Consider the following 24,996-nt stretch of genomic DNA (forward strand, 5'->3'; position numbering starts at 1 on the left):
ACCAGGTTATTCCTCCAGTGTGGATGCAGCAGGAGAACGTTACCACCAGCAAATGAAATACAATACAATACAAAATGGAGGTATTTGAGAGAGGGAAGTGACTGGTGAGACCAGGCCCTGCCCTGCCCCTCGCCAATATGCCAGGCCTGGAAGAAAGTGGCTGCAAGAGAGAAAGTGCCAGGCTCTGAGCCAAGCAGTAGCAGCCACCGCCTCCTGCCAGGTGGGGCTGGCCTGGTTGGGTCTTCCCAGGCCTTAGAGGCCACCCTGGCAGTACCCCCGAAGAGAAAGCTGGCGAGGGTTTGTGCCAAAGGGCCTTCTGCCCCTGGCACTCCTCCTCCTCCTCCTCCCCCCCTTGGGGCCAGCCAGGGAAGGCAACCCAAGCCCTGGGTGAAGGAATGCCAACGATGGGCTGGAGCTGGCCGGGCCTTTACCTTGCGGAAGGTGATGGAGTCTAAAGGCAAGGCGCCCTTGGTGTGGAGAGCGCTGCCAGGGACCAGGGCGATCAGGAGGAAGAGGCAGGCCAGCCGCGGCGGGGATAGGCCCATGGCGGCGGCGGCGGCGATGGCGGGGATCGAGTTGCAGACTAGGCGATGGCGCCAGCCTCGGTCCGGGGGAGGGGCCTGCCTGGTCACGTGAACAGCCCGCCCACCAGGCCCCGCCCCTCACCTGGCAGCCAACCAAGGCCCGGCCGCGAAGAGAGCCGGGGCTTTGGAGTTTAGGGAAGCCTCCTTGCCAGTCTTCTCCAAAGGAGGTGGCCAAGTGGCTTGCATTGCTAAGGGCTGAGCCAAGGGGCATATCCGGTCCCCTCTTTCTGCCGTTCTCCCAGAGGGCTGGGGGAACATGTGGCCCTCCAGCTTTGGGACTGCAATGCCCATCAGCCTCAGCCCAGAAAGCCAAGGGGGAACGCAGCCCAACAGCTGGAGGGCCAGGGGCTGGGAAGGGCTGGGCCTTGACCCCCCTCCCCCAGAGCCCTTCAGCCCAGATCCAGGGCTCTTTGGGGGGGAGGGAGCCCCAGGGCCACTGCAAGGCAAAGCGGGCACTTGCCACACCAGGCCTCCTCAGGCACTTCAACTGCAATAAAAATGCAGCCAGTCACTCAGCATCCACACACACAATTCTTATAGCTGTTTGATGCCACTTTAAGTGCTATGGCTCCAGCCAAGAAAATCCTGGGACTCATAGTCTGATGGAATACTTCTGGTCCTTGACATCCCCTCCTCCTCCCATAAAGCACAGCACTAGGTTGCTCTAGAAGAGAACACTATGCACCTCAGGGAAGCACCAAGTCCAGGATCCCACAAGACACAGGGATTGCAGTTAAAGTAGCACCAAAGTGGACCCGCTTTTAGCCCCATCTGTTGGAAACACAACCCCCAAACTTATCCAAAAGAGACGTTTCCATGACACCAACCACCACCTTCTGTCAGGGGGCCTTCCAGACCTTCGCCTGGGAAAGACGCAATCCAGCCACTTAGGGCCAGCAAGGGGGACTCACTTTCTGGCCACAGTTCCTGTAGCATCACCAGCTCAAAAGGAGATGCTGCACCCACTAGGTCATGCTCCTTCCTTTCCCCACTGCTCTCTTGCCTGATGGATTTTGTGCCGGCTCAAGAGTATCGCTGTGGGATGGATGGAGGGCTTTGCCCCTGGGCTGTGTGGAGCCATGGGGACTCCAAAGTACAGCCCGTGGGCTAAGGGTGGTCCCTGGGAGCCCAAGGCATGGCCCCAGAAGCCACCCCAAAGCTGAAAAGGCAGCTGAAAGCTCTGGAGGCCCACTTCTGCTATGCCCAAATGCAACATTGCAGTCTGCAAGTGGTCCTCATGGTGCTCACTGCCAGGTCTGCAGCCACATTGTTTCAACACAATGGGGTCAAAGGCACCTGCTGACCCACATCAGGCTCAAGCTGCCTTTGTCTTTTCACCAGGACACTAAAGTAGGGCTGCCAGCGCAGCTCAAACCACCCAGGAGACAGAACGCAGCCGTCGGACATTTGTGAGTTTTCCTTTCTGAAAGAATGAAAAGCAGCAAAGCTTGGTGTAAAAAGAAACGGACTCATTTTTATAAATTATAAACCCATCCAGTTTAAAGCAGATCGCTAGCAGTTTTGTCACTGAAAGTCTGTTGGTTGTTGAAGTCCTTTTTTTACATACCTTTCACAACCACAAATCAGAGTGCGCTTGCAAAGGAGGGAGGGAAAGACATTCCAAGGTGGCTTGGCAGATACAGACCCCTTTTAACAGGTTAAAGAAAGAGACAAAACCCCCCCATGATTCAACGTAAGCATTGCAAAATATAAATGCAATCTTTAAACAGTGAAAAATTTCTAAAAAGATTCAACAAGCCCGCCTCCCCCGCATCCAAACCGATAATAGAGCTGGGCAACGCAGCCTTCTTTACGGAGAAGATGGCTGGATTAACACCCTTCACCCCGATCAACCAGAAAATGCATTTAATAGAAGAACTTGGTAGCCAGAGATAGCTGCAGAAGGACTTTGGCTCAGGAGCCCAGCACTAGAGAAAGACAATGAACTTCTCTTGGTCTGTAAACAGTTGTTTTTGTAGCTCTCTGCTATACATGTTAAGTCTGTTAAACCACCACAATAGAAATGGAACAAAACAGCAGCACTATATTATACAGCGAATGCAGAAGGTATGCGTGTGGCTGTGTCAGAAAAGGGAACATCTGGTTTCATAAGGACTCACTCCGTTGTACAGTTCACAAAGCTCAACACTCTTCTAAGAGCGGTCTGGCCTCGTCTGCTGCTGAGCACTGCTTTGCCCTGGAATTGCGCCTGCTACAGTTACTAGCCGAAACAAGACACAAACTCCACCAACCACCTTTGGGGTAATGGAAGCATTCCAGGGTCCCCTGTTCTGGTAACATGGGTCCTTTTTGAAAACATTGGAACCTTTTGCAAATGCTGTTTAAGAACTCCGCTGAAATGTGTGGGATGCCTATTTCTCAGAGGGCAACTGAACTACATAACATTCCAGTAATTTATGTTGGCTGTTTCAAATGGATGATCCCCTGCCAAAAGGAGCTGGATTTTAGCAGAAATTTGTTTCAGGCCTCATTCAGAACAGAGCTGTTTGCCAAAAGCGGCTCAAGAGGCCACCAGGCACAGGCCTCTATAGGATCACAACTGGGCATGACATTTCAATGGCACTTGTGAGAGACATTTACCATCACTTCCCGTTTCACTGATCATTTCTGGCAGCATAAGACAAAACCTATGATTTCAGCTCCTAAAAATATCGTAAAGAAGTTTAGCAAGACTAGGTATTTTGGACCATAACACCTATTCAAGAAATCCTTTTTAGACACTTGAGTTTTAAAAAGCCTCTGTCGGAATGTTATTGCCTACAGGAAGCAAAGAAGGCATCCATTCTGGAAGTCAATTTCCAGAAAAATCCAAATTTCAGTCCAACTGCCTCATACCAGACTATGTCACCAAACTGCATATGCTGTTGAAATACTGTTCTCTTGAAAACATGTCTAGATTTTTAACTAATTGGCCTTATATTTGAGGCCACATGTGTCTAGAGACCACATTGACTGACCACAACCCCTTAAAGGCAGGCGCACACAACACCTTTCCCTGTTTCAACCAGCAGAGTGGGAATTACCTCCTGAAGGGACACATCCCTCTGCTACAATATGGGAATGCTGGCAATGCAAAGGCAGCCAAAAAGAATCTAACAGACATGTGCATCTTCTGCAAGCTGAGTGGAACAGGGAAGTGCACTGACACACTACAAGCACAGACTCAGCATGTACAGTGTGGGGACAGAATAAATCACACAACAGCACACTTGCAAAATAAAAACCACACAGGTCTTCCCTAAGAGGACCCCTGGATGGCCTATGGCCTGACCCTTTGGATTCTGCCTGTCACAATATAAAACCAGAAAGAGGCCCAAAGTTGGGCTTAGCTTTATTCAGGAGCATCAGGCTGTCTATTCCAGGTTCAAATCTGCAAAGGTTACTGGGCTTGGAAGCTACACAAACGTGTCGAGTGGTCCTGAAACAAATGAAAACAATCTGATTGCTAGCAAAACTAAAGTGACAGAACTAGGACTACCAGCTTTCTCCAAATATTAAAGCTACATAATTGATGTCATTTTTATTCTGCAAAAAGCTTGAAGTCCCTCCTTCCAAACATAGCCAGTTTCTTGGTGGTGGGGGGAGTATTTGATTTAAAAAACCCAGCTGAACCTGTTGTTTCTTTCCCTTGCGCTAGTCAATAAGGTTTATTATTACGACAACAGAATTAAACATACTCTGGGGGAGGGGAGTAGATTTGTCTTGTTAGCTTGGTAACTGAAAATAAACTCAAAAGCAATAGGGTTCAAAGAAAAGTACCTGGCTAGAAAGGACACTCGGTATCTGACCTGAGGTCTGGAGACCAAGTTTCATCCTAGAGCTCTTTTTGTCATTCCTCTTCAACACTCTGCCTACCTACAGACACAGCCATTGCCCTCACGGGAGCTGATGCAAGTCCTCACCAAGATCTGTTTCAAATGCAACCAGGGTTGGGGTGAAGAGTTTAGTGAGTTTGAAACCGAGTCCTCCATTTTCCACGTTGTGTCCCTCATCCAAAGCTTATCTTATACACATTCCCCAAAGACAGTCTGCATCTATTTCAGAGTGGCTAACTACAAGGGACAGGGAGTACAACTCCATTTGTGCATCATGTCCTCACAAGTCCAAGCAACTGGGAACACTTTGATTTCGACTGAGCTGCAGCCAACACTGAGTTTCAAGTCAAGTTCATAGCTTTCTTCTGTAACTATTTCCGTTTGAATAAACCTCAATTCATTCTACCTTCTTCTTGTATTGTTTTGCTCCTTACAGGATGGATGGGGGAAATCACACAGAAAGGGTCAAAACTGTACCTTGCCCAGGCATTCCTTTCAGCCACCTGTGATCATAGCCAGGGTGGGCATATGAATCAACAGTTGGCGAACGGAAAAAGGCACCCACCCTGCGGCAGACCATTCCCCAAGCAGATCGGAAGCTTTACTGTAGTGCTCGTGGGAGGCAGGCGGAAAAGAGAGTGGCGGCTCAAAAGGTTTCACAGTTGAGCACAGGCCTCTCTTGATATCTGCTTTACTAAGGCAAGAAACTGATACACAAAAATATAAATGCTGCAGCGTGTGATGGAAAAAATACAAACTCCTTTGAAATATGCTTTACACTGGATTTCTATTGCTGCTTCTAAAGACTTCAAACCCCCAAACAGTTTCGGGAGAATGCCCTCCTTCCACCCACAAAGGGAAGTGAAACGGGTCAGGGGTTTTTCTTTCTGTTACAATATGCTTATGAATGTGTATAAAAAGTGGTCTAACCCTGACAGAGGAGGGTCCCTGCTTCTCGATTTTATGTACAATAATTTAATCGCTTGAATATAACTTTTTAATACATAAAAAAACTATTTTATGATCAAAGTCCTTCATGCATTTGTGAGGAAGTTCCAGATTTTAAATGTCAAAGGGATGGCAGATGACGTTCCTTGTCTGTTGTTGGCTCTTCACTCTGCGCCCAGGATGCGTCTCCTCAAACCTTGAGATTTTTGATGGTGTCAAGTCTCTTTTTCAGCAGTTCTCCAATTTCCTGAACTGCATGCTGGTAACTGTTCTGGACTTTCTCTAGCGCAGTCTTTGTAAACTTCTTTTCTTCCTGGGGCAGGAAAAATGAGCGCAGAGAGATAACAACCATCACAAGAGATTATGTGAATCACACGGAAGGTTACATGCAAAGTGGGCCTTTAATCACCCGTATAAATGTCAGCAAATATTGAAATGCATGTGTTGTAAAGTTACTCAGACAGCTGCTGTGTTTCCAGGCAGCAATGTTGATACAATAGGGAGCCTTGCTTTGAACCAGCAAACACGGAATATCTTTGCACACTGGACTTTGCCATCTCTCTGAGCTATAAGGAACTGAAATGGTTTTCACTTAACCAGAGTAAGAAACCCCCAAGACAATTCCAGCTAAGATATATGTCTGGGCAGCAGGAAAAGTAAAAGGATAAAATAGTTTCCTCCATTCTCCTCAGAGAGTGCCAACTGCAAAACAGCACAATGCTTGAAGACAGGCCTTGAAAGAAAAATGTGTGGAATGATCTTTTAAAAAAGATTCCTCTACTGAGACCTGTGTAAAGCAAAAAGGCTTTTGTACAGCTAGGTAGAAAGCAGAGACCATGGAAGTTAGGCCAAGACAGGATAGTTTCAGCTCACCACCTGCCTACTGCCAGAGGCTGGAAAAGTCACAAACCACACTTTCCAGCCAGCTGCATGATTTTCCAGACACTCTTATGTGGTGCTCAAAAAAAGATGAGACTGAAAACAACCAACTTCCGGGTTGTCAGAGAACAGGAACTGAAAGGGCAAGAGAAAGTCCACAGAGCTGATCAACTATCTGCTTGGCAGCTGCCATTTTGTCAGGATAGCAGGGTTTTGTTTTATTTTGAAATTTCAAACTATTGGGAAGACAAGCTTTCCTTACCTAACTTGTTCCAGCATGTGTCTGTTAACCCACCATCTCTCTCTTCCATCAAAACACAGCTCATATATATGCATTTCCCCCATGTTTAAAGCCTTTTCCCTTCCTTTGGTGCCCTCGTGTGGCTATCTACTGGAACTGCAAGATGGCATTCCTCCACACGCTGGCTGCACCCACACTAGTGAAATAACCCGGTTTGGCACCAATTTAACTCTTTGTGGCTCAAGGCTATGGAATTCTGGGAGCTGGAGTTTGTTGTGGGGCCCAGAGCGGAGCTCTGCTCCGCTCTGGGCCCACAACCAACTCCAACTCCCAGAATTCCATAGGCTTGAGCCAGGGCACTTAGAGTGGTGCCAAACCAGGTTATTTCTCCAGTGTGGATGCAGCCCCTGTAACATAATACACTTTCTCTTTGCCCTTGGACCTTTGCTGGATGACATCAAAACCCTCCAGCCACCACACACTTCATCCTCATGCTAAAAGTCCGGCATTTGAACAATTGTGCTCTGTTTCTTACCTGCAACAGTAAGTTGTCCTCTATAGACAGCTCTTCAAGTTTAAGTGCAGCGAGAGTAATTTCAAGCCCTTTGATATGATCTATCACATTGGAAGTGAGTGTCTGGAGGCCAGAAAGGTAATCTTGGAAGCTTGCAAACACTGGGGGCTACAGAGAAGAAGAGAGAGGATGGGGTAGAGGAAGGGAAAGATTACCTGCACTCCTGCCTAACTATATGAAGTGAACCTGCAGGAGCTCTGAGATTTTGGGAGGCAGCCCTGCTCTTGGGTCCACCACCTTCAGATACATGCATAGTAGGGACATGAGAGGGCCTTCTCAGTGGATGCTCCCAAGTTACAAAATTCTCTTCCAAGGAAGTCCCAATTGGCCCTTTCCCTGTTATGGAGTGGGTGCGGGCACTTCTCCATGTTTCCTTCCCCAGGCTCTTTTAGGTCCAAGGGGTGCAGTCCTTGTAGATTTTGGAAGGAGCCAATGCAAGTCTTTCCCCTTAGCATGGACACTGTTTAACACATGGCTTGCTGAAGGGGAAGATTCCCCTATCATTGCTTACCATTGCTACAATGCTCTCTTTTTTCTTCTTTTTCTTCTTCTGCAAGCTTGATCTGCAGGGCCGGAGGATGGAGTCAGAATAGCTGCACACCCAGAGGACGATTGAAATGGTCTGGGAAGATAAGGAGGAGACACAAGTAATGTAGGATTATGTAACTGGTGTGGGAACAGCATTGGCTTTCCAAGAGCCAGCAGAAGCCCTCTCATACTCACCTCCACAAAAAAGACAAGATTTTCTAAAATATTTGGATGAGTTTTGAAGCTGCCTTCCCTCACTTCCAACAGATCACCTTTGCATTTATTGAACTGATCTTGAAAGAGAGGGAGGGAGGGAGAAAGAAGAAAAGGAAAAAAAAAGGTAAGGTTGGTCAAAAGCCTTATATAAGGCAACATACTGTAGAGCTTTTTTTGTAGCTGACTTCTTGATATCTGCCTCAGCCCCAACTTTGAAAAGGTATCCATCTCTGGCATGTATTTTGAAGTGACATCGATCACTTAAAATGAATAACATATACAATTGGCAAACGTACAAACATCGATAAATCTAAACCCTTTGCTGTCCTTGGGCATATTTGAAGGAAGAAAAAGATCTGCAACTGCCTTTTAGAAACTGGACATATTCACTCACTTATTATCTAAGCTTATAAATAGAGCCTGCCTTCTATGCGGTGTGAGATGACCCTGCCTGCTCTGCCTATAGGGAGAAGCTCACTCACTCAGTCGAAAGAGTCCCTCCAGGCTGGTATGCCGAGATGCTAGATAAAAACTATGTCTATAAACTCAGCACATGGCTAACACACGCAGCCAGGCAGGCAGCCAATTTTGGGGGGAAAGAGGCTGCAGACTTTGTGAAGATTTTTTTGGTTGTTCTTGCAAAGCTGATTTACCTGTTAGTTGTTCTAATAGCGATTTCAAGCTATTCCCTATTCGCTCTTGAATTGCTGTTGAATCTTCTGAAAAGAAAAAGAAAAAAGTTAAATTGTTTAATAATGGTAATTACTAAAATAGTAAAAACATAAAGAACAAGTAAGAACAAGTAAGGACTGGGAACAACATCCTATAGAAATCCAGTTTCTTTGTTTAAATTATAGCCTGCCTTTCTTCTAACATGGGATCTAAGGTGGCTTACAACATGCATTGAAACAAAGCACAGCTAAGCCACAATGGGTATAAACCAGAAAGTTGAAAAACAATTTTAAAATGTCCTATTAAAACAGCACTAAGATTGGTGACTCAAGTGACATGTGGAAGGATATTTCTGCCATGATTTAGCAAAGCCCTAAATGGCTTGGGCCCAAGGTACTTAAAGGATCGCCTCTCTCCATACAATCCGCCCCGCACACTCAGATCCACCGGGCAGCATTTGTTAAGAGTTCCAGAGGCTAAATTGGTTAACACCACTAGAAGGGCCTTTTCCATCTCGGCCCCCACCCTCTGGAACTCGCTGCCCATCAAGCTCCGTTCAGCAACCTCCCTGGCCCAATTTAAGAAGGGGCTAAAAACATTCTTTTTCAAGCAGGCTTACCCCTGATTCTTTGCCCTGAGAGTCCTCTTCCCCCCTCTGTCAGTTGTTTGTGATCTGGCACAAGTTCTTTTATTACGGTTTTAATGGTATTGTTTTTATAAATTGTATTGAATATTGCTGTTAACCGTCCTGATGTTTCGAAGGGCGGTATATAAATAAAGTTATTTATTTTATTTAAAGAGCATCCAATACAGTGAAGCAAATGCCAGGGCCCACATGTTTTGGAGGGCCTTATGCCAAGATTTTAAAAATTAAAAATAAAATTCACATTGCTTCAGAATCCAGAGAAATTTTGGGGGAAAAGAAATGGCAGATGCTACAAACCATCATTTCAGCATGTGTCTTTCAAAGGAAAAAAAAGTTATGCTTGCCTAGGCAGAATCCTCTCTTAGCTGGCACAACATTTTTCTTTTTCTGAAGAACTGACGGGTGAAAGGAGCTGCACTGGGTAGCTCTGCAGTGTCCTCTTTAGAAGACACAGCTGGTGCTTTCCTCCTGCCGCATGTCCTGATATGTAATAAACTTTCAGGAAGGAGGCTATATTGCCTAGAAGTCAGAGGTGGCAAGGTGGCTCCCCGATGCTGGAGGGGGATGGATCACCCAAGAGGAGTTCCACTCTCCTCCCTGGCATAGGCCAGCAACATGTTAAGGGGTGGACAGATCCAGAACAGGCACATTCTTCAAACTACAAGACTTCGTAGACTGCAGTGCTCCTTTTTCAAGGGTCTAGATATTGGTTATAATGTTAAGTTAGACAATAGCAAAGAAAATAGTCAAAGGGCTCATGAACCTACAACAAGTTCATGTTAGGGTTTTCAATTCTTGTTCCTTTCCATGTGAACTTTTTGTGGCATCACCGCAGGGTCTTCCAAGTGTTATGAAAGCCTAACTCTACCTCCTGCTCACCCACCCGAGTGCCTCAGCCACATCCCAAATCACCCTTTAGCTCTAGGCACATGAAAGACTCACCTAAACCGTTGGTATCCAGTTCATAAATTTCACTAACAAGATAAAATAAGCTGGTCTGGCACTGGCAGCTCCCACTGTTGAAGTAGCCAGCCATTCTGGAAGGAGGAGGACCAAGGACAGGATACTATACAAAAATCAAAACAAGGGGGAGAATTAAATCTCTCTCCAAGAAAGCAAAGTAGTGTCACTTCTGGTTTAATCTATTTATTTCTAATTTTATTATTTGCCCTATGGGTAAAAGCTCAGATGCTGACATACAATTAGGACACAAAGAAAACTCAAAATCTCTATCAATCAAAAGCAGAGTTAACTCTCCAATTAGAGCACAAGGGTGATCCTTAGAAAAACCTCAACTCTTTGCTTACTACTGCTGCAAAAAGCTATTGTTATAAGCTGTGAACGCTTTTCTTTAATTGTACCTGAATCTTCTGCTCAAGAAACCGCTTCCCCGAATTCACTGCAGTGTCCAGTTGCCGCAGCAAAGCCCGTATGGTGTCAATCTTGGAGCAAACACCGTTCTCAGTGTTCTTCTCAGAGTTCTTTGGCTGAGCTGTGTGGCCGAGAGCTGGCAGTCCACTGATCAATCGTAACGTCAAAGACCGAATCCGCAACCAGATCGTCTCTTCCTCTAAGGAAAGTCTTTTGTCCTCTTCAGAAATGCACCTGGGAAAGAATTCAGATTTGGACGCACAAACCCAAGCAGCCTGCCTGCTCATGTGCCCCCAAAGCCCCAGGACGGGCAATGCCAAGTTCAAGAGGATAGCAACTGCTGTGGTGTGCCCTCTCTTCCACAAGGGATAGCAGCTTATCAAATCTTCCTTCTCCTGAACCACAATGGCAAAGCACATCTTGCAAGTGAAAAGGTGCCTCTAAGTTTTTCTTCTCACTGCATGTGTATGCTGGTATCTTCAAGACATCATTATACATGGAAGTTTCAGGACACTCTCTCTTTAAAACTCATAAGTTTTGTTAACCCATTTTAATGAGACTGTCACAATCAGATGGAACTTAATATTAAACAGTCCTGCACTGGAAAACCAAACACCACGCTTCAGTCAGCATCCCAAACAACAAATAAGAGTCCACCCTAACAAAAAGAAAATAGATGTCAAATTCCAGCTACCCTGACAACATTATAGAGAAATTGTATTTATTTTTGTCTCAGAGAGTTAGTAAGGATTTTCACAAGGACCATCAACCAACAGAAGACACCATTAATTATACATTTCAGTATTAGGTTCCTCACCCCACCCACTGACTGATGAAGGGGTATCCAATTTCTGAACACCCATAATGTTCAGAATGTTGCCTATGTACAAGAGTCTGGCAGAATTATAACAATTTAGACTTAATTTATTTATCACTTTGTTTAACACCAGTATGGAACCCCAAACAAATAGCATACCAAAGCAAAGACAAAAAACCCCCATAAAACTAAGACAAACAGCACTGGTTATTGACCTCACACTAATATTATGCATAGCAGTTTCATTCCTTGTAAGCAGGAAATAAATCAATATGAACATGTGCCAGAAATCTTGCCCTAGAAGAGCAGTACAGAATCAGCAGAACAAGTCCAGCAGTAACTGTGTACACCCTTTGAAGCTCATATTCTTTATTCACATCATTTCTGAGTCGCCTCCTGGCACAGCATGAGAGAGTTAAAATGGGTCCACTCTTTTTTATACCTAAGTAACTGCTGGCATAAAGGTGGCTTTGATACAGAAGAGAAAAGAAGCTGATTGCCCTTTACAGAGTTAGCTAGCAGATGAAGCCTTTGAAAAATGGCTACCCCAGCGGTGGCCTTTTGCAGTTGCACACTTACCTGTCTTTTGGATCCCAATTAAATAGGACAGTGAGGTCTCGGTTATCTTGCAGATCATTCCAGGGAATGTCATCTTCTTCTGGACTTAGGCTCATGGACTTTATATTTTCTTCTAAACTCGTTGATCTAGCCCAGGGGAGCAAGACAGAAGTACAGAGTCATGTGCTTAAAAGATTTTTGGCCAGGCCGAGTTAGAACCCAGACAATGCAAAGAAAACTCTTGAGTCAACTGTTCACTATTAGAAAAGTGCACTATGCTCTCTGCCAGCTTTTCCAGCCCATCTGGAGATGATGGGCTTGTAAGTCAAATACATCCAGCAGAGAAAAGGCTGATCCTATGTGAAAACTATCCAAATTGTTTTTGCATTCTGCAACCCGAGTCAGTTATATTACCAAGAGGATGTTGGAGTACTATGATGTACACCATGTAGTACACCTGGAAGAGGACAGCAAACTGCATGCTTTGCCCAGAAACATTTATGGTCCTACTGGGTAACATCCCTTAATACTCAAGCAGTAGTGCCACCATCTCACATCCCTCTTGGTTTCATCACATTTGAAGCTGCCTTGGCCTCTAGGGGCATTCATAACATTGAATGGATCCTTTCAGACTTACATATTTGCTTCAAGTAGCAGGTCCAACAGCATTCGTTCTGTGCGGACTTGTGCAAAATGAAGTGAGGAGTTCAGTCTGTTCCTGAAAGCAATGAATTCTGGGATCTTCTCAAATGCACCATATTTATAGGCTTGAATAATGTATTCTGAGGTCTAGGAAAGAAACACACAACAGCCTCAGCATGAATTAAAGCACAAACACAGAGGTTTTTGTACACCATCATGAATGATGCCCAGTACATGTACCCAATGCTCATGGCTATCTGAGCTTATGTTGTGCAGATTCTGTGCTGGAGAAAGCCTCATTTCACACCAACGCTCAAGCGCTTGTTTTGTCAACCAACTCTGGGGAGGCATAGTTGCTATCTCTAAGCCTAAGCAAACTGCCAGGTCTGTTGAGAGTTTAAAAAGAAAGAATATAGCTCATTTAACTCCTAGACATGAGGAAATAATTGCCAATGTATAAGAGGAAGAACTATGTGCTCAGGAATGCTCCCCTCCATGTTTCTGTGCAAGTTATTCATGTGGACATGCAACCTCTGATCATGTAGGAATAAAACAAACACTTCTTAGAGCCCAGATAACTACAAGGCAGAGAAGTATCTGCATTACGGCCTGCAAGAGGCAGTCAAAAAGGAGGAGGCAAAGGACCACATTCTGTGCGAGTGACTAGCATACAATGTAGGAATTGCTCATAAATACAAAGACAGCATGGGCCACATCACGAGACTTACAGTCTAAGACAGGTAAGACTTACATGGAAAAGGGGAATGGTAGAAAGGGAATTGTTTTATGTTGTTGACAGTTAAGCTGAAAAATAGAAACTCAACAAGGGACTATGCATTCTTTCTAAGGAGAAATTAGGAAGGAGACACGGGGTCCTTTTATCACTTACATCTTTCTGGTTGGAGTGGAAAAACCTGAGTGCAAAGTTGCAGGACTGTGATGCAGCAGCATAGTGACCAAAGGCTGCAGCATAGCGTGTCAGCAAGTAACTGTAATGGAAACAAGAAAGATTTACCACAATGAGAAATCCGCTGCCCAGGTTACTACCAGATGTATAAAAGTGCTATAAGCTGTAGGGTTTTTTTACTGTTTTCCCAATGTAGAAAGTATAAAAACTCATATACTGTGATCTGAATTAGATTTTGCTGAGCATGTTTTCCAAGTCTTCAGTGCAGCATTCCTGCAAAATCAGTTGTTTATAAGGGGCATAAAGGGGCATCCAAAAATGCTCCGGTTCAGAATTCCACATGGAAAAGTGGGGCCAACCTGAAAACTGTCTTTTGTTCTAATGACTGCACTTCTTTCTGTCTTGACTCTACTTTCTCACAGAATAACTCCCAGGATCGCTGAGAAGGTTGTATGGTCTTCAAACAGATACAACCACATATCAAGGTGAAGGAACAGTAACCAAAAATGCCACACTCTAAAGAAGGTTGAGAGATCTGTTACTTGTCTAATCCACCTTGGAAAAGTTAACATATGCTTTAACTCAGTGGTCCTAACTCTTTGGCCCTCTTGGTGTCTTGGGACTTTAACTCCCAGAAACATTTACTACTGGCCAACCTGGCTGGAGCTTCTGGGAGTTGAACCCTGAAACACCTGGAGAACCAAAGGTCAAAAAACAGTTTAACATTATGAGTCTGGAGTGAAAAAGACAAAAATGTACGATAGTAGATTCGAGAGTATTCTCTCTCAGGAAGGAGAAGCTCTGGGACTATAAACTGAGCCAATGGATTGCTCCAAGGACATGCTACCCACCCAATAGTGTCATGCTGTATGTGCTTTGCATCAAGGCTGGAGTAGAGCTCCACAACTGGCTCAAACGCCCCAAGAATGCAGTAGATTCGGATGAGCAGCAGCTTGAACTGAGCATTGGAGGGACTGTGGGTCAGGCCTTCTTCTAGCAACATCAAGCACTGCCAAGCAGCTGCCTCTTCACCTGCAGAAAGAACACCACACTGAAGCCTTGGGCTAGATCAAGTCCAACACAAGGGTAAGAATTCAAAGATATAGCCTTAGTCTGTAGAATAAGTAAGCAAGCCCATCTTTCCTAGTAATGAAATATTATGGATGTCTCCCACAGTGAATTATTCTGGGAGAATAGGCTATATATAAATAAAATAAAAAACGAACAAGCAATGGTGGAGATTCTAGCCTTACCAGAGAGAGAAAAACATCTGATCCATTTTCTCTACACTATGCATAATGCATAATTTTATACACCTATGAAACACATCAGCCTTTTTCCCTAAACTAAATGGCCCCAAACACTAACTTTTCATCATCAGGCAGTGGCTCCGAACCCTTAATCATTTTGGCTGCCCCTTTCTGGCCTTTATTCCCATCCAAGCAGTGGGGCTTCTAAGGACATACCTGCCTCTAGCCAGATGTCAAGCAGTAAGTGAACAGCAAGTAGACAATAGTAGTCTGAAAACTGCAACTCTGTTTTCAAGCAGGATTTTCCTGTAGAAAAACAAAGCCAAGCAAAGTTACTTGAGAACTTGCAATTCCACCTTTTAAACATGAGCTAGTTTGGTAAAACTATGGTCTCACATATAGCAGATTGTCCGCATATTTACTCAGTACACTTCATTCAATAAATCTTACCCTACTGTTTTTGAGTAATGCCATTACTGAACACAGATCTGTGTCCACTTATTATTTTAAGTAAAAACTGGCCTGTTGGCCAATGTAGAAGACCATTCCTGGCAGATGACTACAGTCCATGAAATCTTATGTGGTAATAAATGCACGAGCCCTTGAAGTGCCCCCAATACTCTCTGCTTTTTTTTGCTGCAACAGACTAACATGGGTATAGATAACAGACTGACATGGCTATTTTACTTGTTCCAAGTAAACAGAATCCATTGAATGTGTCTGATGATATGCATCAGATCAAAGGTTTCTAGCATCTTGTTTCTAACAGTGGCCAACCACATATTCTAATAGGAAGTCCATAAACAAGACAAGAGTCCAAGATTGCACTCCCTATGGACACTGGTCTGAGCTCTTCAGACAAAGAACAAAACAGAGGACTGAAGTAAAGCACTAGCACTAGAAGGTGTATGGGCAGAAAATGCAGAACAAGTACGATTTTCTAAGTGGACAGAATGGTCTGACATTCAGGCAATATTCACGTTTCCCTTACCGAAATCTAGTCCATGTCGATACCGCAGCATCAAGTCACGGACTGCAGCCAGCTTTTGGGATTTGTCCATTGTGTGATAAAGGCCAAGCAATCTTGTCAACTGCACAACACATAAGTGTTGCTGCAGTGCTTTAATGTTAGCTGGTAGTGCGATCTTGCTTTCTGTTGGTGCAGAGAGGGGGATGACCCCCAACAACTGGTTGATGAACTGCAGGAGATAGAAATGTGCATTCTTTAATAGCTTCCTGGTGCCAGTGGCAGATATTATGAAGAGGGGTTGGAGGAAAGAGAAAAAATGCAAAATGGTGCACTGGGCATGTACTATGAAGGTCGTGCTGGTTTGTGGGGTAGAAAATAGTTCATATGGACCACAAACTGTACAGAGCCTCTCTCTCTCACCTGGCTGCTAGAAATTCTGCACAGTAACTGTTAATACTACATCCTAGAAAGGTTATTTCTGGACTACAATACCAGCAATATCCCAACCAGTAGAGCTAATAGGATGTCATGCTGACAGGGGATTCTGGAAGTTGTAGTAGAACATTAATTTCCCCAAGTGTTGTTTAACAACATTTTCAAAATTCACCTAACCGTCATAAGCAATGGAAACATAGCTTTTAAACATCTCATAGGCATTTGACACTAGATATCCAGTATCACTCTTACATGGCCTACTCCGGAGTCAATCTTACAATTACTTCCAAAATTCCTGTCCTGAATAGCCAGCATTATACTTCTATGACTGCATTTATATATTCAGGGGGTCACAAATATACTGTTTCTTACATTTAGGCCTACAACTGAAGGATCACAAATAGGTATGAGACTCCAGGTTAGGGATTTCAGAAGGGAGAAATGAAGGGAAAATACCACACCTTTCACCTATGACCCTGGAATCACTGTCAACAATGTTAATGGCTTGACTTTATGTGAAGCAGCTACATCTATCCTAATATTTATTGAGGGAGCAACATGAAAGTAACAATTGCTTAATGCAATGATGTTTCCAAGCTGCTTAAAAATAGCATCTGCTGGATTACACTCAATTGTTCAGTGACCTTTGGCAAGAGCCAGCAAAGGAGGAAAATAGCCAAACCAAAAAAACAAAAAACAAAAACAAAAAAACCCTCATGTCAACAGTAACAATACTATAGTTCTCAGCAATTTGGATTTTTGTTTGTTTGTTTTGCATTTAACCATCTAATTACAGGGGCTAAGAAGAACAATGGGCTGAGCACTGGGATTCTCAACCGCTGAAATCATCCCCTAAAACTACTCCTGACAATGTAGGAACTCTCTTGCAATTGAGGGAAAGGACTACAGAACACATTCGCAGATAGAAGAGTCCTGTGGTGTCCACAAGTATCTGTTCTTGAAAGTTATTCCAAAAGAGAGTTTAGTAGTCTTTGAATCTTCCCATTGTAGGAACAAACTGAGCAATCACGCTTGAAAGAAAGAAGCAAACAATCATTTGAAGGCATCAAATTATGATGGAGCTTACCTTTGTATACTGGGTTGAAGGGAGGAGGTCTGCAAACACCTTGATATCCGTAAAGCAGCAGGGTTTATCACCAAATCGTTTGAAATATTGGAACATTAGTTCTCCTGGATCACCTAAACAAGTCAAAGCCAAACAAGTGAAAATGCAATTTGTTCTGCAGTAACGTGGAAGGGAAGCAAAACAACATATTCACATTTCAGCTTGTATGACTGAACTATAATGATAAATTAGAAAACAGCGTTAGACAAAAGTAGATTCACTGGGATCCAGAATAAAAACAAACAGCAAGCAGAGAATATGATGCACAGGAGTGATTTCTTTTTCACCACCTACAGTAGCTACACTTCAAGTTACTTCTAAAGGGAGACACAGAAAAAGCACTCTGACAATAATGTTCATTATAATCACTGTGTCAGATGATAAAGAATGGTCATTTCTCATTTATGTTGAGTTTCATTCCTGTGCTTAGCCTTGTTTTATTCCACATTATTCACTGCCACTTCAACACTGAACTATTCAGGGAGACTGAGAGATACCATCAGGGCAAGGGAGGAAGCGTAGCCCTCAATAACACTTTGGGGCATGATCATGCTACCAACGAGTATAACCATAAAAATTGATCATGCTGTCTGAGGCTGTTGCAAGTCCAACAAAATCTGAAGGGCCACAAGTTCCCACTCCTGTGGTAAGTGTAAAAGGCTAGGAAGCATACACACTATAACCTTTTACATGCAGAAACTACCTAAGAATGACTTTCCAACTCATTTTTATTCCAGTCAATACCCAAAGAGAATGCATAAGTTTTACCTTTTCCCAATTATGACTGGCTTATTTAAAGAACTATTTCAGTTCACTACATTTGACATTTTCAACACAACATAAGGTTTGGTGATGATGAATACTAGACAGTACACATTTTTGGGGCAACTGTTGGCAAAGGCTCACTATCAAGAGCCCCAAAGCTACTTTTAACAGGTTAGATTGTTTGCTTGGCTGCAACCACAAGCTTAATATCCTGTGATATGACAAACTATCTCAAATTTGAAAAGATGATTTTGAACAGAGAGGTCTAATGAGTAAGACCTATGGCTGTAGCGTCTCTTTAACTGGACTCTAGAAGACAACACAGGACAGGATCCCAGACTTATTAGCACAATAGAGCACTGTTTCAATATAGCATAATTGTCAAGACAGAGAAAATGTAGGCAGTCAGGAAGAAGGCAGGTAAGGCAAGTTGAGTCAGCAGACTAGTGAGTGGCTCCCAACCTTTTACTAGGACTTACAATGGACTTTTCTTTCTGCCACCCAAACATCAGCTCTAGTTCCCTTTCACAGGAAATAAAATCCCTCTGTTCTCTTTGCTTCATGCCCTCCCAGAAACAGTTTGTTTTCTTGAACAAAAAAAGTACATTTAACAACATCTTAGTTCAAGAAAAAGCAAACACTATTATCTGGCAAAAGCACATGCATACATGTACAGTTCTGTGGTTTTGCTTGTCATCTTTGACAACGCTTGACAAAAAATTTGTTATGTTTTATGTTTGCAGTAAGTAGGCCAACTACATACGAACTAGTAGACAGAAACACTTTTTCAAATGATTATTGAGGATTGCTCTATTTCACTTGCAATAAGAGGAGAACTGCTTCAGGTCAATGTGGTAACATGAAATTAAAAGCTAGCCTTAGTGTTCCCTGCAATGCACCAATTCAGGTGGCTCTGCAATGCTAGCTGAGACATCCAAATAGTTACCATCCACAAGATGGTAAATCCAGGCCAAGGATTAAAATAAAAGATAAACAACCCTCTTCCCATTGCACGGCTGCATTTCTGCAATTCTTATACACAGTTTACATCAGCTCCTGCAATCCCAGGATGGAGTGCTGGCATACTCTCCCTTGAGGCTCACTTTAGTGTCTTCTTAGCAGCCCTTACCCAACTTGTGTTCTTCACTGCAGCCTCTGTGCCGCAAACGCCTGATCAGCTCTAGCTGGGCAAGGTAAGGTCCCCGGAGTGGGCGGACGCTGTTGGATTCTTGTATTATCCTCTGCTCTATGAAAGCCACGGCCTGCTCTGTGCTGTGATGCACTTCGCCTTCCAGAGAACTGTGTGCAAGAAAGAGCAACTGAGTTCCAGCATGTCCTGGAATTCTGCCCCTCTCAAGAACCAACACAATGCCTTGCTAATGCTATTCTATACCCTTCATTCTCAATCGCTGATCATCTGGATACTTTGCATTTCGTCCTGGAATCCACTGCTGTAACTCATTATGGCTCAAAGCCAAGGGGTTGCAAATACTAACAGAAGAACCAAATCACTCACCCAAAGCCTTGGGAAATACATAGGACCATAATTTAAAATGGGAGAACTGGTTGTCCAGGGTTCAGTTCAGCCTCTGGCACCTTCCTGTTTCCCAAAATAGCTCTAATGCCAAGTCCTTCCCTTCTCACTCTGTGCCTTAGTAGCCTTCTCCTGCACAAGCCAAGGACTCTTAACCATCCCCACACCAGCACCTCCAGAATCCTTTGCCAATGTGCCAGCCACCATGGGAGGAAGTGTCCATGCCCAAGCCTCAGACTTTGTAGAAGTCTATGGATGAAGTCAATTGAGGTGCAATATTGGCTCAAAACTGTAGTTTGGCGTTGGTTAAAAATCAGTGGCAAATTAGAAGAAATTACAAGATGCCTCTTCCTGCCACACTGCGACAAGATATGCATTCTAAAGCCTACTTTAGATGTTACAACCACCCAAGTAATAGCAGAGAAGGACAAAAATATCTGAATGTAAGAGTAGTGCTTCCTACAGTTAATACAGCCCTTCATATTGGGAACTGACATGGTCCTCTCTGCACGTCATTTCAAGGAGGTAATAGGATTGAGAGGAGGGCATCAAACTCTGCTGCATTTAGGGGGAAAAGTGCTGTTGAGCGTGCTGTCAAACTGACTTTCTCATATTTCTCTACTTTCTTCACAGGTTCTCTTGACTTGTGCCTCCAGGCATGACCAGAAGAAGTGGTCTTGTTCCACATCAAGACAAGAGCTTTTGTACTACAAGTCCCAGAATTCTCCAGTCAGCATCATCTCTGGGAATTATAGTTCAGTAAGTAACTTTTCCAAACCCAGAAACATTACACCCTCCAGGGTGTGGACTGTGGTCTTCCCCCACCCTACCAAGAGAAAGAAAAGAGTGAACCTAGGACCTACCATATGCAAGGCAGCCCCTCCACCTCCTGTGCAAAAAAGCCCCTTTTGAAAAAACCCTCCAGCCCTACCATACCAAGCTCTCAAGTAGATATAGAAATTCTCAGGGCCCTCAAATAAAAGCAAGAGACTCACTGCTCTTCTTCAGCTGGAGGACTCCAGGCTGTGTCCATCAGTTGAAAGAGGGAATCAAAGTAAATCATATAGAACTGCCAATCATCTGGGCTAAAATAGAAGAGAAGCAAGTAGAAGAACTAAGCACATATTAAAAAATTGTCTCTCAATTAAAAGCATAACCACTAAAATTGACCAAATACAGTGGGCCCTTGGTATCTGCTGGGTTTGGTTCTAGGATCCCCTGTGGATACAAAATCTGTCGATGCTCAAGACCCGTTATATTCAGTGCAGTAGTAAAATAGTGTCCCTTACATTAAATGGCAAGATCAAGGATTGCTTTTTGGACTTTTTTTAAAAAATTCAAAGCCATGGATGGAAAACCTAGGGATAAGGATGGTGGACTGTATAGACAACACAGCATATTATGAAAAGTGCTTTCCCCCTGAACAATCAATCCTCATAGGCTTGCTGAAACAAAAAGGATACTAACAGAAGGATAGCAAAGAGTAGGCCATTCTAACCCCCAGAATTCCTAGAAAGGGAGTTCCAGAGCTGGGGGCAGCCACCAAGGTCTTCTCCTGTGCTCCCAACTATACTTGAAAGGTAGTGGGACAGAGAGAAGAGCCTCTCCACAAGACCTCAAAACACAGGCAGACTCATATGAGAGAATGTGGTCCTTCAGATAATCTGGATCTGAGACCTATACTCAAGTTTATGCTTCTGAGGCAAATAAAAACAACTTTAAAGCCCTTAAATGTGCATCAAAGTACTTAAAGATAATTACTCCTAACAAAAATTAGTGTTAATAACTCACTTTTTAAGCAGAAGTTTTCTTGAGAGAGCATTGCATTCTGGCCACTTGCCCAGTTTTTTGTACATCTCCATGCACTTGTTCTCTCTGCTCTGGAGCTCACTGGTCAGCTTCTCTAAATTGAACAGAGTCAGACATTCCAACAGTAATTTATCTTTAAAATATTGTGAATATGTTCCCTCTTACATCAATTAACAACTGAGGTTCTAACATGAGCTTAAGGATGTAAATCCTGTAGGCGTGTAAGCTTCACTCAGTTTCGTGAGACTTACAGTGCTACCTCGGGTTACGAAATTAATGCGTTCCGCCGCGGCGTTCGTAACCCGATACATTTCGCAACCCGAAAAGGCTTTTCCGAAGCGCGGCTAGCGGCTGGAAAGCCGCTAGCCGCGCTTCGCATTTGAATTTCGCGCCGATATTTTTTTCGTAACCCGAAAAAAATATCGTAACCCGGAACAGTTTTTTCCAATCTAAGTTTTTCGTATCCCGGAAATTTCGTAACGTGATCAATTCGTATCCCGGGGTACCACTGTACTTCGGAGAGGACATAAGAGCATCATGCTGCAACTCAGTCAATGTGTATTTATTTAATGGACAGTCATGGATTAAGTTTAAGAGATTATAATTGGAGATACCCATACCTTTTGGTATTACATTAATGTATTTTAAACTAATTTGCATTTAATAGATACCTCACATAAATGCATTTGCTTCAATATATATATATTTTTAAATTGGTCTTAACCATGTTTCACAAAGGTTCATCATCTTATTCCAACAGGGCCAACTAGATGCCGCATGATGGAGACAGCCACTTTGTTGGGTTTCTGCCCCAAACAACTGATATTCAGCTATACTGTATCTGAACCAAGAGGTTCTCTTTTTAGTTATCAGTCATGTAAGGGCTTCGCAGTTACCTAGTTTGACAAAAAGACAGGTTACCTCCTAATTTTCCTCTCACAACATCCAGAGCTTCTTGGTATTTTTCCAAGCGTTCTAGAATCATGTAGTAAAGTTCAACCTGCAGAAGTTTAGGAGAAAACCAGAAGTAAGAGTTAAGAGAGGTGTACAGTGAATAAGAGCAGGTTGTACAATTGTCTTCAGGGACAGAACATTCAAGGGAGAGTGAGTGAGAAAGTCTTTGCTACCCTGCCAGCTTTGGGGAAATTTACCATTCTATTTCTTGCTGAACTATAAATATTAGTTAGCCTGTATGTAATGCTAACTTCTGGCACACCTGCTGTAGTAACTACATTTGAATTGGTTTTTAAAAATCAAAACTGAATTTAATTACATCATTTTAAAACTTACTTCTGCTTCAGCTTCAATTTTATCTTCTTTCACCATTTTTTCTACCATCCTCTCAGCTAGGGGTAAAAACATGGTTTTTGATAGTTTTTCATCCTGTGCAGATATTGACTAGAAGAGAAGAAGATACAAAACTGTCTTGTACAGAATTCACCACTGGCTTACTGAGCATGTAACTGTCTTTTCTGAACAGGAGAAATTTTTTCCCAGTTCTCCTATCCCCGATTCTTTAACTGGGAATTACAGAAACTGAATCCGCAACTCTTCATGAACAAAGCATGAACGCTACCCATTCAGCGACATGCCCAGTCAAACATTAAGAAACTGTGAGCGTTTTGGCAAACAAGTGACTGAGTCTCTCCCCTCCCTCATTCCTGAGAAATACTCAGTAAGGAATCAGTGCTGGTTTTGTCTGCAGACAGTATGACAATGCAAACAGAACAAATTGTATTTCAGTTAAAACAAAGAAATAATGTGTGCACGTCCAGCCAGCCAGTTTTCCTGTTTGCTGAAGTGCACGATAACAGCCCTGCTCACTATAGCAGAATACAAAACTATCTTGCCAATGGCCTTTCAAACAATCTAAAGTTCTTGCCAAAACTTCAGTCAGCTAATCTCAGGTAACAACCCCAAAACATAGACATTCAACACTGCAATTCTAGGTTGAAGCAAAGGAAAGAGGTCAACCGTCAGGTCTTATCTTAAGTCTGCATGTATCCCAGGATAAGGGATTGTATTAAAGCGCTAATTCTCTTTGGAGTGGGTGTAGGGGTACTTAGTCTAAAGACGGACTCAAAAGCGTGTTGGTGAGACCTCCAGAATTCCCTGGACACACACACAGGTTTTGTCACAACATGCCTACCCAAGATCTCGGGATTGCTACTGTGTAAACAAGACCAACATTTTGCACTGGCAGCATGCAGTCTGCCTATCTGAAAAACCTACCAAGCATTTCCATCTCTCCCAAAAAAGAAGGATGGGAGGAGACAGCATTTCAAAGGAGACCCCATTTCCTTCAAGACGCTGTACTCACCTGCATAATCAAGCTCATCACCGACCAAAAGTAGTAAGGGTTTTTGGGAACGATCTTATAAAGTGCCATTCCAGCCTACAGAGAAAAAGGAGGTGTAAACAAACACTCCAAAATGCCTCAGCTTCATTTTAATGATTCATAGTCTAAATGCAACGTGTAAGCAATTACGGACATTCTGACAAGCGAGAAAAATCCCCCAATTTATGACTGAAGAAATAGACAGAGCTGTAGGAAAGTGTGCACACACAAGTTTCATGCCTTTTTCTAACTTTGGTAGCAGGCGCACAACGCAGATAAGGGGAAAGCCTCGGTGTCCTCCATGAGAGGCAAGCACTTTCTGCCTGGCACCATTTGCTGCTTGCACTGGCTGTGTTTACTTGGAAAGAGGAAGTACCTATCAACACTGTACTGGAACTCCCTTGTAGGGTTTTTATCCTCTTTGCTTAGAGAGAAGGAAATCTGCTCAGAAAGCTGCTTAATAAAACCCCTAGCAAGGGAGACATTTTCAGACCATCACCCAAGCATCCTATCAATGGTACTACATTCCTTTACAGCTTCAAACACTATAAACTTCAGAAGGCAGGAAGAAAGTAAGTTGGGATCCTCAGTAGAGGTTTGGGTGATCTGCAGTGGTTGCTCGGGGCTTTCTGAATCCCAGTGGTTTAACAAATGGAAGCTCCCTCCCAAATCAGGGTGTTCTAAGGAACACCGCTTGAGGGAAACTGTATTATATTTTTATGCAAGAGACCTATGCTCTCAATTCTGGTCTAAACATTAATTCCTGAGATTAGCACACATGCATGCAGAAGCACCTTGGCTCTTAATTTTAAATCTCTGTGTTTTTCTATTCTGAAAGCTAACTTTTGTCTCTGGTTCTCACTGGGGAATCTTAGGGGTTTTATTAAAAAAAGAAAAGAAAAACGATCCTATAAGGCTGATACCTGTAACACTACATGTGAAGTCCAAACCTCCTTCTCCCTATATAAAAAGCAACTCAGCCCCATTTAGAGGAGGGAAGTCATTTTGGTGGTGCTGCTGAGCTCCCATCTTGGACTCATCACTTTGACTTTTCTAACTGAGGTGTATGTATTGGTGCAGAGGTGACCCATTCAATTTAATGGACTGTTACTGTTAACTCTAGGAGAAACTCTAATTTCACCACTTGCTGGAAGCAGCTGAGAGAAGAATCATCTCGGTCTGACTAACCAAGGATTCATTTCTTTGCCTTTAAGTTTTGGAAACCCACCAAGTGATCTTGGACAAGTCACATTATCTCAACCTCAGAGGAAGGCAAAAAGACACCCTCTTCTGAAGAAATCTTGCCCATAAAACCCTGTTAGGGTTGTCAAAAGTCAGAAACAACTTGAA

The 24,996-nt window shown here is 43.4% G+C and overlaps 2 protein-coding genes across 6 annotated transcripts in view; both read right to left on the reverse strand.

Annotated features, from left to right (window-relative positions):
• Positions 1–625, reverse strand: part of ERP29 (endoplasmic reticulum protein 29) — a 7,925-nt gene extending 7,300 nt beyond the window's left edge. The window contains exon 1 of the mRNA XM_042441390.1: positions 432–625. Coding sequence (XP_042297324.1) covers positions 432–545 — 114 coding nt within the window. The 5' untranslated portion in view covers positions 546–625. The remainder of the gene's footprint in view (positions 1–431) is intronic.
• Positions 626–2,032: 1,407 nt separating this feature from the next.
• Positions 2,033–24,996, reverse strand: part of NAA25 (N-alpha-acetyltransferase 25, NatB auxiliary subunit) — a 32,691-nt gene continuing 9,727 nt past the window's right edge. For 3 of the 5 annotated variants that reach the window (XM_042441383.1, XM_042441385.1, XM_042441381.1), the window contains exons 5-24: positions 23,629–23,703; positions 22,599–22,706; positions 22,230–22,308; positions 21,291–21,402; positions 20,495–20,584; positions 19,095–19,264; positions 17,162–17,274; positions 15,661–15,868; positions 14,886–14,975; positions 14,271–14,451; positions 13,402–13,501; positions 12,508–12,659; positions 11,892–12,017; positions 10,486–10,729; positions 10,067–10,190; positions 8,460–8,525; positions 7,786–7,883; positions 7,574–7,684; positions 7,024–7,170; positions 2,033–5,681 (exon numbers count right to left, since the gene is read on the reverse strand). In XM_042441383.1, coding sequence (XP_042297317.1) covers positions 5,559–5,681; positions 7,024–7,170; positions 7,574–7,684; positions 7,786–7,883; positions 8,460–8,525; positions 10,067–10,190; positions 10,486–10,729; positions 11,892–12,017; positions 12,508–12,659; positions 13,402–13,501; positions 14,271–14,451; positions 14,886–14,975; positions 15,661–15,868; positions 17,162–17,274; positions 19,095–19,264; positions 20,495–20,584; positions 21,291–21,402; positions 22,230–22,308; positions 22,599–22,706; positions 23,629–23,703 — 2,517 coding nt within the window. In that variant the 3' untranslated portion in view covers positions 2,033–5,558. Of the gene's footprint in view, positions 5,682–7,023; positions 7,171–7,573; positions 7,685–7,785; positions 7,884–8,459; positions 8,526–10,066; positions 10,191–10,485; positions 10,730–11,891; positions 12,018–12,507; positions 12,660–13,401; positions 13,502–14,270; positions 14,452–14,885; positions 14,976–15,660; positions 15,869–17,161; positions 17,275–19,094; positions 19,265–20,494; positions 20,585–21,290; positions 21,403–22,229; positions 22,309–22,598; positions 22,707–23,628; positions 23,704–24,996 lie in introns of those variants that run through there. The other 2 variants (XM_042441382.1, XR_006100857.1) reach the window with 2 other exon arrangements.

This window comes from Sceloporus undulatus, chromosome 10, assembly GCF_019175285.1.
Source record: "Sceloporus undulatus isolate JIND9_A2432 ecotype Alabama chromosome 10, SceUnd_v1.1, whole genome shotgun sequence".
Lineage (NCBI taxonomy): Eukaryota > Metazoa > Chordata > Lepidosauria > Squamata > Phrynosomatidae > Sceloporus > Sceloporus undulatus.